The sequence below is a fragment of the Lytechinus pictus genome, chromosome 10, assembly GCF_037042905.1.
Source record: "Lytechinus pictus isolate F3 Inbred chromosome 10, Lp3.0, whole genome shotgun sequence".
In the NCBI taxonomy this organism is placed as follows: domain Eukaryota; kingdom Metazoa; phylum Echinodermata; class Echinoidea; order Temnopleuroida; family Toxopneustidae; genus Lytechinus; species Lytechinus pictus.
Window position 1 is genome coordinate 22,371,316 of NC_087254.1, and position 16,132 is coordinate 22,387,447.

General features: G+C 35.2%; 1 protein-coding gene across 1 annotated transcript; it reads right to left on the bottom strand.

Moving 5' to 3' along the window:
- Positions 1-6,935: 6,935 nt before the first annotated feature.
- Positions 6,936-14,487, bottom strand: LOC129269293 (soluble calcium-activated nucleotidase 1-like). The gene is made up of 3 exons (XM_054906779.2): positions 13,414-14,487; positions 12,637-12,840; positions 6,936-10,313 (listed from the first exon to the last, which is right to left on the bottom strand). The coding sequence occupies exons 1-3, from the start codon at positions 14,036-14,038 to the stop codon at positions 9,943-9,945; spliced, it is 1,200 nt and encodes a 399-aa protein (XP_054762754.1). The 5' UTR covers positions 14,039-14,487; the 3' UTR covers positions 6,936-9,942.
- Positions 14,488-16,132: the final 1,645 nt, after the last annotated feature.

The window sequence follows — 16,132 nt, forward strand, 5'->3', positions numbered from 1 at the left end:
ATTTCTACTCCAAATATTGTGTTTATATCAGTACAAAAACCACACAGGCTAAGTATGTCACATGTAGGCACATGTTACATGTACATGCATGTACCCTAACTTTTCCTGCAGTTCTTTGAAAACGCAGATCTCCACGAAAATTGCATTTTTCTATGGGGGAGTCTAAATTCGGTGAAAAAGTATTCATCAATAACTTAAATATATATCACAATGAAGAAACCATCCAACTTTATTGGTAGTTTAAAAAAAAAAACCTGAAATGTAAACTCTATCTGAAACAGAAAATCACCATCATTGAGGCCTTTACTGACCGAATTGTCCCCCAGAGCTCAGGCAGAGAGAGAGAGCTCCGACTTGCACAAGTGTCAGTGCGTGCGTGAGTAAAATCCGACGGCCTCCTAAAATCAGATGTTGCCATGTTTGATGATTTACTGTCTGATATTTACCCCCTCCCTTGAAAAAATTAAACAAAAGATTTTTCAGGAATAATTCACTACCGAGGTAAGTTATTTTGGATGTTAATAGGCGCCCTTTTGACAAGCAGAGCCGAAGTCTACATGACACAGAATCGTGATATCCCTAAGGGAAATGTGTGCATTGGAAATTACACACGGCGTAAATGATAATGGACCCCTGTACATGCAACTGTTTCTCGCACCGGTGTAGCCCGATTCTTTTTTCCATAGGTACCATGTGTGTGGAAAAACGTGGTACAGAAAAAAAGACGCAGCTAAGCAATTTGAAACTCGCTATTTTCGCTATTTTCAAGGTTTTTTATGATTTTGAAAACATAATTTAGACTTATAAAGCATGGATTAGTGTGCTGGTAAGAAATTGCTTTTTTGGTGGCTGGTACTAGAAAATCTTAGGGAGCCCACCGGGCTTTTTCAATTACTTTCTAAGGAGCCCGCAGAGGTTTTAGGGAGCCTTTTGCCACCGGGCTCCCGCTAAAATCGAGCCCTGTTTAGGATAGATTTTTCATTGGGACAATTAGGTGAAAGTTTTTTTATCTCATTTCATATAGTTTCTTTTGAAATAGAAATAAAAGAGATCATTTATGAGGAACAGATATTACTCTACCCTAGATGTTCAATAATTGAAAAAAAAACCTATTTGGGAGGTCTTCATAAGAAGGTCAACTATTGGCTTAGAAGACGTGATTCCCGACGAACAATCAAATGATTCGATTGTTTTTTCAGGAAATAATTGAATGGTAAAATTGACATTCGTCCCAGGCCTAATTTAAACATTTATTAATGTTTTGGGGGTTTTCCTAAACAGCTACTACATGTACACTACTAGTCACAAGTCTTTGACTACCTGTTTCACCAGAGAACAATAGATTCGGTCCAGTGAATCTATTGTTCTCTGGTGAAACAGGTGTTAAAACGGGTAGTCAAAGAATTGTAACTGGTACTGTACCTGGCTCTACAAGGCCAGCCTTAGAAGTTTCACCATCATAAATGTTCTTCATCTTTGAGTTGTTTCTTCATTTGTTTTTTCTTTTACATTTATCCATATAATAAGAATTAAGAAACAAAATAAATGAAATCAAATAAGATTTAAAAAATGCATCAAAATTTACTCCCACTTCAATAATATCCAACAGTCATCATGCCCATTGTCACACTTAATGCTGATGAAATTTCCTTCATCAGTATGTCCCAATCTGAAATACTTGATTTGATTATGCGATATTCCTTTATTTCTCACTTCAACAATATCAGCTGGAAATAACTGTTAAAGAAGGGAGAATGATCCCTACTTTTCCTATATTTTGAAATATACAGTGTTATGCGATATTCCGTTTATTTTACAGTTCAACAATTTCAGCTGGATATAACTGTTAAAGAAGGAAGGGGTAAAGTGAAGGAAATGTTCATGAAAAACGCACACATCAGGGATTACAGAGTCGTCGATATGCTAGTGATAAAGGTATGTGTTTGCTCTAGATACTTGTTAACAAGGTAGTATTTCTTTCCTTAAAAACATTGATAAAAAACTTTTGTCATAAAGTAAAGCCCTTGCAAACTGTCCACTGGATTAAAGATAGAGTTTAGTTCTGGTTGTGAATTTGGCTAATGGAGAAAACTGTATCAAGGTAATTATGAAAAGCTGTTTATGATGCACCTTAGAATCACATGCATTAATTTGCTTTACCGCTGATCACATAGATGATAACAAATTTACTCAATATTTCTGTAGGTCACAACTTTTGCATACAGATATAGGACAATATCTAAATTGTTGGCCCTCAGTTTCAGCTGTTATTGTTACTTTATATTTTGAATGTTGGGGTATTTGAGACGTAATAACAAGTGGACCAATCTATCTTCCTAAATATCACCCCCCCCCCCCGCCCTCAAAAAAAAAAATGGTTCTATGGCATACAATGATTTTTTTTTTATCCAAAGTTTTTGCTTATAGCATGTGAAATTATAATGTAGCAATTTCAAACTTACAAAATTAGTGAACATAAAAGTACATACTACAAAAATGTCTGCTTCTTCATTATTTATGGACACTTTTGACACTGAATATGTTGTATTTCAATTTTGTTTACAATGGTCATTGACTGTCACTGTAAATTCTCTTTTATAGATGCATCCCACTCAGCTTTTGTCCTTGGAAGATTTTAATATTGTGATGTAGATGCCATCAAAATAAGCATTGATCGATAAACAAAAAGATAAATGATTCATGTAATTTAAGTTTTGTATTTGATTTTGTCTTTATTGACTTTTGATCTGTAGTCATTTTTGTCTCACCTGCATAGCAGAGTGAGACTATAGGCGCCGCTTTTCCGACGGCGACGGCGGCGGCGACGGCGGCGGCGGCGTCAACACCAAATCTTAACCTGAGGTTAAGTTTTTGAAATGACAGCATAACTTAGAAAGTATATGGACCTAGTTCATGAAACTTGGCCATAAGGTTAATCAAGTATTACTGAACATCCTGCCTGAGTTTCATGTCACATGACCAAGGTCAAAGGTCATTTAGGGTCAATGAACTTAGACCATGTTGGGGGAATCAACATCAAAATCTTAACCTAAGGTTAAGTTTTTGAAATGTCATCATAACTTAGAAAATATATGGACCTAGTTCATGAAACTTATACATAAGGTTAATCAAGTATCACTGAACATCCTGCTTGAGTTTCACATCACATGACCAAGGTCAAAGGTCATTTAGGGTCAATGAACTTTGGCCAAATTGGGGGTATCTGTTGAATTACCATCATAACTTTTAAAGTTTATGGATCTGATTCATGAAACTTGGACATAATAGTAATCAAGTATTACTGAACATCCTGTGCAAGTTTCAGGTCACATGATCAAGGTCAAAGGTCATTTAGGGTCAATGAACTTTGGCCAAATTGGGGTATTTGTTGAATTACAGCCATAAATTTGAAAGTGTGTTGGTCTAGTTCATAAAACTTGGACATAATAGTAATCAAGTATCACTGAACATCCTGTGCGAGTTTCAGGTCACATGATCAAGGTCAAAGGTCATGTAAGGTCAAAGAACTTTGGCCACGTTGGGGGTATTTGTTGAATTGCCATCATATCTCTATAAGTGTATTGGTCTAGTTCATAAAACGTGGAAATAAGAGTAACCAAGTATCACTGAACATCTTGTGCGAGTTATAGTAGTTTTCAAAATCAGCACTGCTGCTATATTGAATCGCGTGATGTAGGTGAGACGGCCAGAGGCATTCCACTTGTTGTATTTTGTTCGGGAAGCCTGTCTAAGCAGGTACATACAAATATTAATTTGGGCTTGTATGGCATTGATACCTATTTGTACTTCTTTTGTGCAATTAACTGGGGAGATGTCAACTTGGATTTTATTTTTAGCAGTTTATCAGTATAAAGAAACATCCATGTTAAAGGGGAATCCAACCCAAATAAAAACTTGTTTTTATAAGGAAAAGAAAAATCAGACAAGTTGATAGGTGAAAGTTTGAACAATATTGGACAAACGACAAGAAAGTTATGAATTTTTAAAGTTGTAAATATTGGTAATCACTATACCCATGGAGACTTCAAATTGGCCGCATATGGGATGTCATAGTGATGTAAGGCAAGGACTACTCTTCCATGTACTCCAATACATATTATTGCCAAAATGTCATTTTTCCCAAAAGTTTTATTTCAAATTATATTTTTCTTTCATGAGGACATAAAACAATATACTACCTGGGTTATATTTTAGATTACTGCCCCAGGGGATTGGGTACTTAGGAGAAAACCACAAATCCCTGATAATAAAGTACATGGCCTATGGGAAAGTTGTCCTTGCCCCTTGTCATAATTTTCTTACTTAGTTGCCAATTTGAAATCTACATAATATTAGTGATCTCAATTTTAAAACAGCTATAACTTTCTTATTGCTTGTCCGATTACTTTCAAACTTTCACCATTCTGTTTAATTGATTTTTCTCCTTCCCAACACAACATTTTATGGCCAAGGCTGGATTCCCCTTTAATTAATATTAGGCTTTATTAAACTTTATCCATGTTCATTTTCAAAAATCATACATTAATTTAAAAAGTGGCTTATATCTATCATCCTGTCACTCTCTTTCTCACTTGATTCAATGTTTACCTTTTTTTTCTGAACCCTGACCCTATCATGATTCTCCACCCTTCCTCTCCCACTCTATACTTTGACCTACAGGGAAAGATGGAATTAGAAGAAACAATCAAAGTGTGGAAGCAGAGGACACATGTCATGCGTTACTTCCATGAATCAGAAAGGCCGCCACAAACAGACTTCCTCAGCAAGTTCTATGCAGGGATGGAATGATGGCATATATATTTAGTTCGCATATTTAGTTCTGTACTTTTATCTTAGAGGTTATTATTGTTGGCCATGTGGACAAAGTCTTGTAGAGCCATTTGAAATGCATGGTATTTAAGGTCTTTGTCTACATGACCGATGTCATGTACGATACTAAATTGAAATATACTTGATATTCTCTGAAAGGCTTTGACAGTCTGGATTGCCTCAATTTGATTGGATGTATTTAAACTTCTTGCTCAGATCAAATCATTTAGTGATCTTATAAAGCAGTTATGATGCAGGTGGTTCACCGTGGTTGAAAACATTATATCCTTGCTGTTTTCCCGCAGAAAATGCATTTTCTAAGAAGCAATGATCATTGGTAAAAATCACAAACTGGTACATGAAGTTAAGTATTCTTATGATCACTAGAAACATAAACAGTCACAGGTTACAACAAGAAACCAAAGAGCAATGTTGTCTAAAAATTCAGTTGATTGATATTCCTTGTTTTGTGTCATTCACTTATTGATACATGGGAATAATCCTGCTTAGTTCGGTAGTTGAATGCACATTCCTAGAACGTCTGGTTAAATTCACAGACTCATCTCTTTCAACTACATTTTTTTTTGCATTCATTGGCAGTTGCTGTATCAGGCAGCCTAATGTGTAGATGTTGGTTTTATAGAAGAAATAGGAGAAACTCTTGGCCAAGAGGAATATGTAAGAAATAAGCTGTATGATAATACATGTAATCAAAATGGATCCATTAGCCCATAGAAAAATTATTTGAAGGCAGGGCTTAAAAGTGGGAACTGGGAAGCATATAATTTTGACTCTATGATCACGTAGATGAACTGACATACACTGATTTTCAGGAGTGGAATGTTTACATGTGACGTTAATATTTCCTGAAACCAATGTGCATTAATGTTATTCTATGACTGACCAGTCAGATGATCATTGTTTGGATTGTGTCACTGTGCCATATGGGGCCAATTTCATGGAGATTTTCGAAGTCTATGTTCAAGAGTGACATCCATCAAAGACAAGCACATTGGGGTATGGGTTGTCCAAGAAGTTAGAACTACTGTGAAACTGACCCCTGCTGCATTGGACAGGAAGACAGGGGCAGCCTTTATTGGGAGTATTGTGATCTCAAGTGTATTTCTGTGATGCATTGTGAAAAATTTTAAATTTTCAACAAGTTGAACAATTTACTTTGTATCTTAATTTTTACTCTTGAGTGTGCTAACTTGAATGAAAGGGAGGAATGGATAGATGAGACAGAACTTGTGGTGACCAACATAAATATTATTGTAGATATTTAGTAACAAGAATAATTACAATATCTGTGCTGGAAATTTGATTGGAGAACAGGGGGAGGAATTTTGAGATAGGTTAGATAAAAAGGAGACAGACAGAAAGGAGATGGAGGAGGGAGGGGGGGGGGGGTGGAGAGAGAGAGAGATGAATGAGAATATTAAGATGAAGAGTAGGGGCCCTGTCTGCAAGACAGTCTGTGAAATGACTGTTTACTCTTGACTGGTTGATTGGCTTGTAAAGATGTTGAAAGACAACACTGGTTGTTCAAGTGGACTATACCAACATCCGACACTGTTCAAAGAATTTTGAGATGAGGCAGAAGATGTAGAATGACAGCAGTATGTGGCATGGCCATAAAAGGTGGCTGAAACTCCCAGAACAAGTTAGCTTGAGTGTGAACAGTAGAAATGAGGAAGAAGATCAAAAGTTTGAGTAAAAATTGGACAGACAATAAAGGAATATTTGAATTCTGGGAACACTAATGACATCCGAACAAGATCTGTGATGTCACACATGTGCATCTCTCCCTGAGACTGAAAATCTACACAAAACGTCTCTTTTTGCTGTTTCTGACCTTAATATCTTGAGGGGCACTAAATCAAATAGAAAATCTAGGTGAAGTGTGTAGTGTACTAAATGAATTGGGAAGTAATACATGTGTGACAGTGACACCACGAACCTTGGTCACATTGTCAATGGGAGGAAGTACCGGTACATAGCATTAGTGTTTGCAAGCTCCCTTAAGTACCCTTAAAGAAAAACAAACTTTCCTTGATCATGTATCTCACCATTAACACAATTAAATAGAAGCAAATAAATAAAACTGCTTTAATAATTGATTTATTTTTCCAGAAAGAGCGGGATGCAAGACATTTAACCTTCAATCAGACAAAGTATAAAAAGATAGATACATCCTTATGTTCACATATTTGTTATTATGACAAAAGTATATACCTGCATATAGAATGTATATTTCCAAATCTGTAGGCCTATATATATCCCACAATCTATTCATAAATCTCTATTTGGTAATACTGTATGCTGCCTGAAGAATTATATTACAGTTAAATGCTGTGAACTTTCACATAGTGCAGTGAAATAACTGGCCCATATTCTGAAGTCGGTTTAACTTAGACCACGGTCTAACCCTGTGCTAAAATTATAGGGAGCCAAAAATTCAAAAATTATGTTTATATTGTACATTTCTTATGTTTACTATTTTGTTTCCTTTTGCTTTCATAATGAAGAAAATACTTCACTTATCATTCCCAGACAATTATGAACAATTTGAGTGTCAAATGAATGAAATGAATTGAATGTGTACTGTTAGGGATTTGTGCTCCAATTGGCTCTCCATAGTTAAACTACAACTTTAAACCAGGGTTAAATTTAAACCCGATTTCAGAATATGAGTTCAGAATATGGGCCCCTGGAAACATCATAATACTAATGGTTCAATTTAGGTCCTAGCACGGCTGGGTATAGAACATGTTATTAGAAGTCACTACCAGTGTACAGGAAATATTAACCACTGTTTTTTCCCCATTGAACAAAATTATTGATGCTAGTTCCTTTGAAGATATATTGAAGTAAAAAATTGCTAGTTCCTTTGAATATATGTTGAAGTAACAAATGTGTGGAAGGTGGGGGCATTACTGCACCATTCTATATTTGCTCTTATGGCAACTACATGTACCATGCTAACGGGTCTCAGTAGCCAATCACAATTAAGGTTTCCATGGTAGTATAATGGCAAAGTTGAACAGTGGGTTATGAAACTGACCCCAAGCCTGTTTAGGTCCAAACCATTTTTAAATGATTTTTTTTTCAATTTCTTTTCAAACTCAAAGTTATATACATCTTTGAAAAAATATATTTAGCATTAAGTCTAATAGTATATTCCAATTTTCAAAAGAATAAAAATAATCTTATGATAGTAATACCTACATACAAAGATGCATTTCATATAATACACATAAAAGAAAAATCAAAATGAAATACATGTAGTTCTATCTAACATCCAGAAATTAACAAAAATAAAATATGAATAGTACAAAATCACAAATCATAATGCAGTACAGATTAATTAAAAAAGTGGACAAAGATAAAAAGTCAACAAAGGATGAGGTCCAAAAACAAATAATCAGTATTTCGTTCATTCAGTACAAAGACATGATTTAATGAAATAAATAATGCTTTCATACGTCATATACACTACTCGCCACAGCTGCCATTTGACTACTTTAAAGGTAAACGTACATTTAAAATATGCAAGCACATGGAAATACATGTATAATGTCTGTACTCTATACAGACCCCATAATACAAAGTTTTATATATAATGATCTTGAAATGCAATCAATGAATCATAGAAATACACCCAACAATCATTCAATAAGCTTCATGTAATAAGGCCCAATTGTACGTTTCTTGTATCCTGACTACTGGACATTACACAATGCCTATTTGTTATACAAATTCAATTTTTTAATATAAATACTGAAATTCATCAATTGCCACTGAATGCACATAACATCATCTTAGAATTATATTAGGTGGAAAATTTACAACAAATGCAAAAATATATTTCTTTACTGAAGAGAAAGACAAAGATGTTTCAATGATTTCTAAAAAATACAGATACAGTAGTACATGTAAAGAGGAGTCTAAAAGTGCCTTTTCTGTGTCAACCACACAATGTTTGAAAGAAGGCCAAATGAAAAAAAGCAAAATCAAATCCACTTTTATAATTTTCCATGCAAGCCCTCGTCTGTGTGATGAAAATTCAACAAATTGTCATTTATAATATCACTCTACCTGTGCATAAAAAAAAAATCATGAAATAACAAAATGACAATTGAGGGAGCACTCTGCTAGTGATTTAACATAATGAATTTAAAGCTTAACATTTTATATACACTTTAGAATAACTTTTGATGGATTTCCATCAAACTTTTAATGTACATGTATGTACTACAATGGGTGATTTCTAGTACGGTGTTGGTGTTGAGAGCGTGAGAAGGCTGCTGAACCACTAGGTTCAGAGGAGTGATACCGATTGCATTATCGATAGCCTATGACGTCACGCCTCTGCGCTGCTGATCATCTCAACTTTATGCAAGAAATTCTAGACGACAAAAGTGAAATCGGGGAGAAATCACAATAAAATCCTATTGTACAGAATGCAAAGGTTAAAATCACTGCAAGAATCAGAAAGCATAAATATTATTTTTCATTAAAATGTATAAAAATCTAATGATTTGCGCTCATCTTAACTGTAAAAGATACTTTTACGGGGATGTTTCGTGTTCGCCACCTGTTCGTGAGCTACATTTCATCAACACCAACACTGAACTTGAAATCACGATTTTCACAATCCCTGGGGTTGGTGTTGGTGAATGGGGAAATTACACGTAAATCGTCAACACCAGCTGTAATGCTCGGGTTCAGCAGACGACTTTTAAAACCAGCGCTTAACACGAACTGCCAGAAATACGTCATATTTTCAGAGGTCAATCCCAACACCAGCATGATTTCAAGTACAGTGTTGTGGCTGGTGTTGTCACAACACCAACACCAGATGTTAACACCGTACTTGAAATCACCCAATATATTTAATTTTTTTCTTTAAAGATTTTTTAAATAACTGGGTGGACTTCACTGTTCTTCAAATTCAAAATAAAATTGTTTCATAAAACTGGACATCACTTATCACTAGAAGTATTGATTTTAAAAAATGGCCATACAAATGATACAACAGATCCCAAATTAATATAATTATTTTATCAAGATTATCAAGGTAATAATAAATCTAATCAGAATAAATTACCATTATACAAATTCTATTCCTTCATATTTAATGTCCGCAAATTTCTTATCAGGCATGAGGATCTTTCCGTCGATGTTGAAAGCGGTGATGTAGGTAGCAATCTTGCCTGCATCTTCTTCCGTTTTCAGTGCAACGATCACCTGTTCGTTTGTACCGGGAACAAACTTAAATGATGAAAACCCGCGGATGTTGTTGAGAGAGCCAATCTTAATGAAGCGGACGTCCGTGAAGTCTTCATTGCACATGAAGAGAAGGTTGGTTGCGCGATGCTCATCTGCAGTCTCTTCGTACTTCTCGGTGCTGGCACGTCTTGGGAGGAAGAACCATCTTTTGTGGACGTTGCTCCAAACTCCAGATTCATGGATCATGTACCCTAATACAATGAAATGAATGAAAATCATACTGCAATTAATATACCATGAGCAAAGCATAACACTATGTACCAATGCTGTAAAAATACTGCCTATTTAATTGTCATTCTACATGTTTTCCCCACAATGTTGTTGATTTTGTAATTCACATAAGGTTGAAATATACTGCAATTATCCATAACTATGTATTACAAGGAACTAAGAAAATTTCAAAGGGAAATGAAACAGTTTCAAAGATAACATTATCAAATGTTTATGGGGCCATCCTACAAAAAAAAAGACTTAAAAATATAGGAATTAACAAATTAATACACCTGAAAAAGGGAATCTTTATTTACTTAACAATTACAACAAACATGCATTTGAGAGTACCTGTCAAGAAAAAAAAAGAACTGTAAGGTGAAATGATGACTGAGAATTGAAAACAAGTTGTATGGCTTTTGAATGTACAGGTAATAGGTTTCCATGTTTTGTTGTTTGTTGATTGGTTTCTTCTCTATTGTATGCTTTTCTACCAATCATTATATCCATTCATAGAGAAAAATCTGAACCGTTTTAATTCCCCTATGTTCTGTTCAGGGGCTGTGACAGGATTATTTAATTTTTTTTAATTTTTTTTTATTCATTTATTTTTTCATTATTTATTTATTTATTATTTTTAATTCATTTATTATTGTTATTATCATTATTATTATAATAATTTTTATTTTTGGGGGTAAGCGGGTAACATTAAGATGATAACATACATATATTTGCTCTTAATCAAATTAAAGAGTATTATAGAACTACACAGCCCAGAGTCAGACGTATCCTTTTAATTTCATTCTTTTCTCCCTTCTCCCCCCCCCCCCTTTTTGATTCTCCTTTTTTTCCACACTACTTGAATATCGGGAGGGGGGACGGGGACAGTGACTGGCAATCATTCCCCTCTTGTGGTGTCACCCCATGGTCCTGATACCTAAGATGTACTGGTGCCAGTTAAGGGAAAAATGTTTCTGCCAATTCCTTTAACAATAACACATGCTGACTGCCAAGTATTAAATTTCAGCCTTGATAAAGTCTTCTTGATAGAAACAGTGGTTAGCAAGTCTAATCAAAATATGACTATTCCAGTGTATATAATTTTTGGCTCAAGCACTTACACATCAACTGATCAAGGATGAACAAAAACAATGTTTTGAATTACATGTACCAGCACCATGCCAATTGAGTTTTTGGTTGACTTAATAATCTCAAGAGACAAAAGAAAACACAGAAAACATCTATAGCAACAATAAATTACATACATGTACAGTGTACATATTTGTAGTTTTCCTTATCAAAACCACTACCATATACATGTAAAATGTAATTTTGAGGTCCACCCACTATATCACAAGATGATTGGAGATACATCACAAGATTTCAATACAATATTAAGTTTCATACACATGAACCAATAAATAACATATTTCAGAGTGAAGTTTGTTAACTTACACACTTAACAGCCTACAGGTAAATCTAGAATACATGTTTGCATACTGCACTAACTAAGGATGCTTTCCATAAACGACTGGCAAAAAAAAAATCCCTACTTTGTCTGATGATCATGCAGGTACCCTCATACTCTAACTGTTGAATAATTTTCTCTGAACATGTTATCAAGACTATCCTTTATCTGAAAATTTGATTATACAGGTACACTGTAAACTGTGTAAAGTACTGTATTAGACATGGGCTTTGACATATATATATATTTTTTTTCAAACAATAACTATACAAATAATCTTATATTCATCATTTTGTTGCCTGGGTTCTCTTGGCCTGAAGGTACCCAACTCTTCATTGAGGGCGGCATGTATTAATTTGTTCACATTTTCATCATAGCATAATGTAATTTTTTGTGATATCAATCCTTTTTGGAGGGGGGGGGGGAGTAATTTGCAAACATGAAATTTCACTATGTAACTGTTAAACACACTAAAATGCATCAATAGGAAATAATAACAAATCTGAATCTTTGAAATCTGACAGTTTTTTCCAATCATTATCTTTTTCCATGAAATACATAATACCGGTAACTGTATGCCAAATAATAGTTAGAAATTTTTTGAATTGTTGTGAACCCGAAAATGCAGGTAAAAGTGTAATGTGCTTGTTTCTTTGATCTGAATTCTAAAAAAAATAATCTAAAAAGCCTCTAGCAAATGTAGTCCTCAAAAGTGTTATTCAGTATTCCAGGGATGTGATTGTCCTCAAAGTGTTACAGTATATGAAATAAAATTGATACATTTCAATGGACTAAGTTGTATTGTCAGAGCAAATATCATGGAATCTAATAATTACCTGGGTAAGGGAATCCACCCTTGTTTCTCATTGCGTTGTAATTGCCGACCCAATTAACATGGTGGACAGCACCAAGATGACTGATAACCTTGACCCACTGCGGATTGAGATTCTGTAGTTCTCCTGTAATGGTTGTCCATTCCTTACCGAGTCCACCAACAAACAGGTGCTCATCCTTTACAGCCATCCACTCGCCTTTCAAACCTGCTCCATAATTTGATAGGAACAAATGACATGTATGATGAATTAACGCAATGAATATGAAAAGTAGCTAAAAGTCATTATTCATTGTTATATGATTAAGTATTTTCTTTATTCATGCTTATTCTTCCTTCCTCCTTTCTTCTTACCCTTCCTTTTCTCCTTTACATGCTTTAGCTCGACCATTCTCCTCTTCTTCAAATTTACTTTCCCCTCTTCATTTTCTTCTCTTTCTTCTTTGCCTGTTTTTTTCACTTAATCTTAATCATCTCATGCTAAAAAAAAAAGTTTGGCAATTTGATTTCTGGAAGAAGTTTGAGACTTGTCTCAAAATCCAAAGAGGCAAGAAATATATGACTCAATGAACCTGTTCAAAGCAATTTCCTAAAACCAAAAATTATACCAGAATAGACTTTATTTATGAATATTGATGTAAATCCAAATTCAATTACTTGCTTATGCCATATTTTAAAAAGGAAGTGTCTTTGAATACCGAAAAACAATTAAAAATAGTTACACAACTTTTCAATCTTTATTTTGATTTTTTAGATAAATTTTTCTTTACTATAACTGTACCTTTCGTATTCTTTCCATCTCCATCTGGAAGAATAACCCACGGATAAACTTTGTCCCCTGCTACCTCGTATATGACTCCGGTCCTATCGTCCACTGTATACAACTTTCCATTGAACGTTATCAACTCAGAGAGTTCCATGCCACGCCCACCTTGAGAAAGCTGCGATTTCAACGTCACAGGTTTATCATCCAAGTTCACTGAAATCTTGTCTCCGTAAGAGCTGATAGACAATGATCCCTTTATTAAGTAACTCATCCATTGGTTCTCCTTATTTGGATCTTTATTTGTAGTGTCTGGATCTGAAATTACAGCAATCTTGTATTTTCTACCATCAACAGTTCTCTCCACTCCTGAAATTGGATATGTTTTGTTGTATACAAATGCTGCCTGGTCCACTTGAAAAGGCACATTGCAGCTGTAACTTTGGGCCTTTGCTGGCGAGTTCGGTAAAAGGAGATAAAATAGAAATAAGAGCATGATTGCGCCAATTACAAGTACAAATTTGGGTCGCATCAATAGAGGAGAAAATATGCGGCTCCCGCCGATCGACACACTGCCACTGCTGCCTGAACTTCCCCGAGAGTCAAATACCGGAGTCTTGACGTAACCACCACCGTTAGGCATGCTCAGTTAAAATACTTCTAAGCTTAGTTAGATAAGGTAATTGTCAATGACGATGCGTTATCTGATCAAGGAAAATAGATGGGTTGATATTTGCAGTCAAAGGTTATTTCCTATATGAGATTCGCACTTTGATTCAATCCCGACAGTTTGCTTTCCCGGACTATCTACTGTCTTGCATACGTGGACATCGCGACACTGCACAATACACGTTGTTTACCTTGCGGATCTTCCCGACGAGGTCTCAATATTAGCTTGTTTCAAGACTTTTTGTAAAGTTACCATATCATGTCAGGAATGGCGACACATCTTTTCTTACATTTACACGGTATAAGTAAACTATTGGTATTTAAAACAATAATTGATGGATGAATTTTATTGATTTAAACAATCTGGAGTTTTACCGGAGTTTTACACAACGCAATACTGAGAGGTTGATTATCTTGCTTCCTGGAATTTAGCCTAATCAATTGAACCAATTGTTTACCATGGCATAAGAGGTGGATAAAAATAAGCAGTGTTTTACCTTCAAAACTAAGTAAACAAAAAGAACATGAAACCAATAGAATGGGAAAAGGACATGCTTTGGGGCGGCAAAAACTAACAAGTTTGCATAAATATTTGTCACAAACTCGAAGTGAATTATTTGATAGATGAATGAATGAATGGAAAAGGCTGTACATGACAAATCATATAAAACGGAACATATATAGTACGTTCCCAGGAAATAACAAAGCACTGAAATGCACTGTCTTTGAAACTGTAAGATACGAAACATATCACATATACTGTACTTTTCCATGTACCCATGAATTGATTAACTAATTCATGAAGCAAGAGCAGTTAATGCAGGAAATGTTGTGGTCCCATATCAACTCTGCTTAATTGAATTTCATTTCCCCATGAGGCTCCGAGATTTCAACAGCTCGATTGTAATATTACTGTATCCATGCATATTGCCAAACTAGGATACATTTCATGTTTTAACTATATATTTTCTGACAGGAATAAATAGTGCCTGATAAATGTTTGATTTTAAATAAATTGACATTCATTTTAATTTGTCAAATGCAGATTGAAGGGTTGATAGGGGGGCGGGGAGGGGTATTTCATAAAATTTCACTCAAAATTAACTGCTACAAAGGGCCTCATCGAAACACTCTACTACTGATTTCCATTTTTCACTTTCTTTCCTTCACCTTTACTATCACTTTCTCAATTTAACCCTTTCTCATTCTGTGAAATGTACCCGGGGGGGCCACTTACATTGACGAATGGATACCATGCGCGACCAAAAAACACGTAAAAAGGATGTCTTTTTCAAGATAGGGCACGTTACATACGTAACGTGATAAGGGTGTCAAAAACACAAAAATATTGAAAAAAGGGTATCTATTTCGCTAGGAAAGTTACGTGTTTAGGGTCAAATATGCGGGGATGATAAAACAAAATCAAAATGTTTTATAAAGGATGTCCTTTTCGTCCCAACTCTACGTGTTTAGAGTCCGATTTGCGCGAGGTGTGGAAGGTGGGATCATTATACTAAACCAAATTTTGTGTAAAGGCAAAACCAACGACCGAAGGACCCGTGACATAACAAAATATTCCTGTACGTGTTTAGGGGTTCAATTCAGGGAATATTTGCCAAGAGTATCGTTTTGTTTCCAATACTTGTATAAAATGTTTTATAAAGGATGTACTTTTTGCCCCAGGAGTCAACAACTTCGTGTTTAGAGTACGATTTGCATGAGTTGGGCTGTACTAAACCCATTGATGTAGGTAAAGGTAAAACCGACGACCAACGTCCGTGTTTGAAATTTTACTTGTTTAGGGGTACAATTCAGGGAATACTTGCCAATAGTATCGTTTTTGTTTCCAATACTTGTTAAGGGTAGGGTTTCACACGCCAATACTTGTTAAGGGGTGCATTTTTAGAATATGGAAATTACGTGTTTAGGGGTCTTTTCGAGACCCCATGGTCGCGCATGGTATCCACTCGTCAATGGAAGTGGCCCCCCCGGGGAAATGTATCTCACAGTCTTCAATTTCACAACACTCTCAGCAATATGAAAAAAACTTCATTAAAGGTCAAGTCCA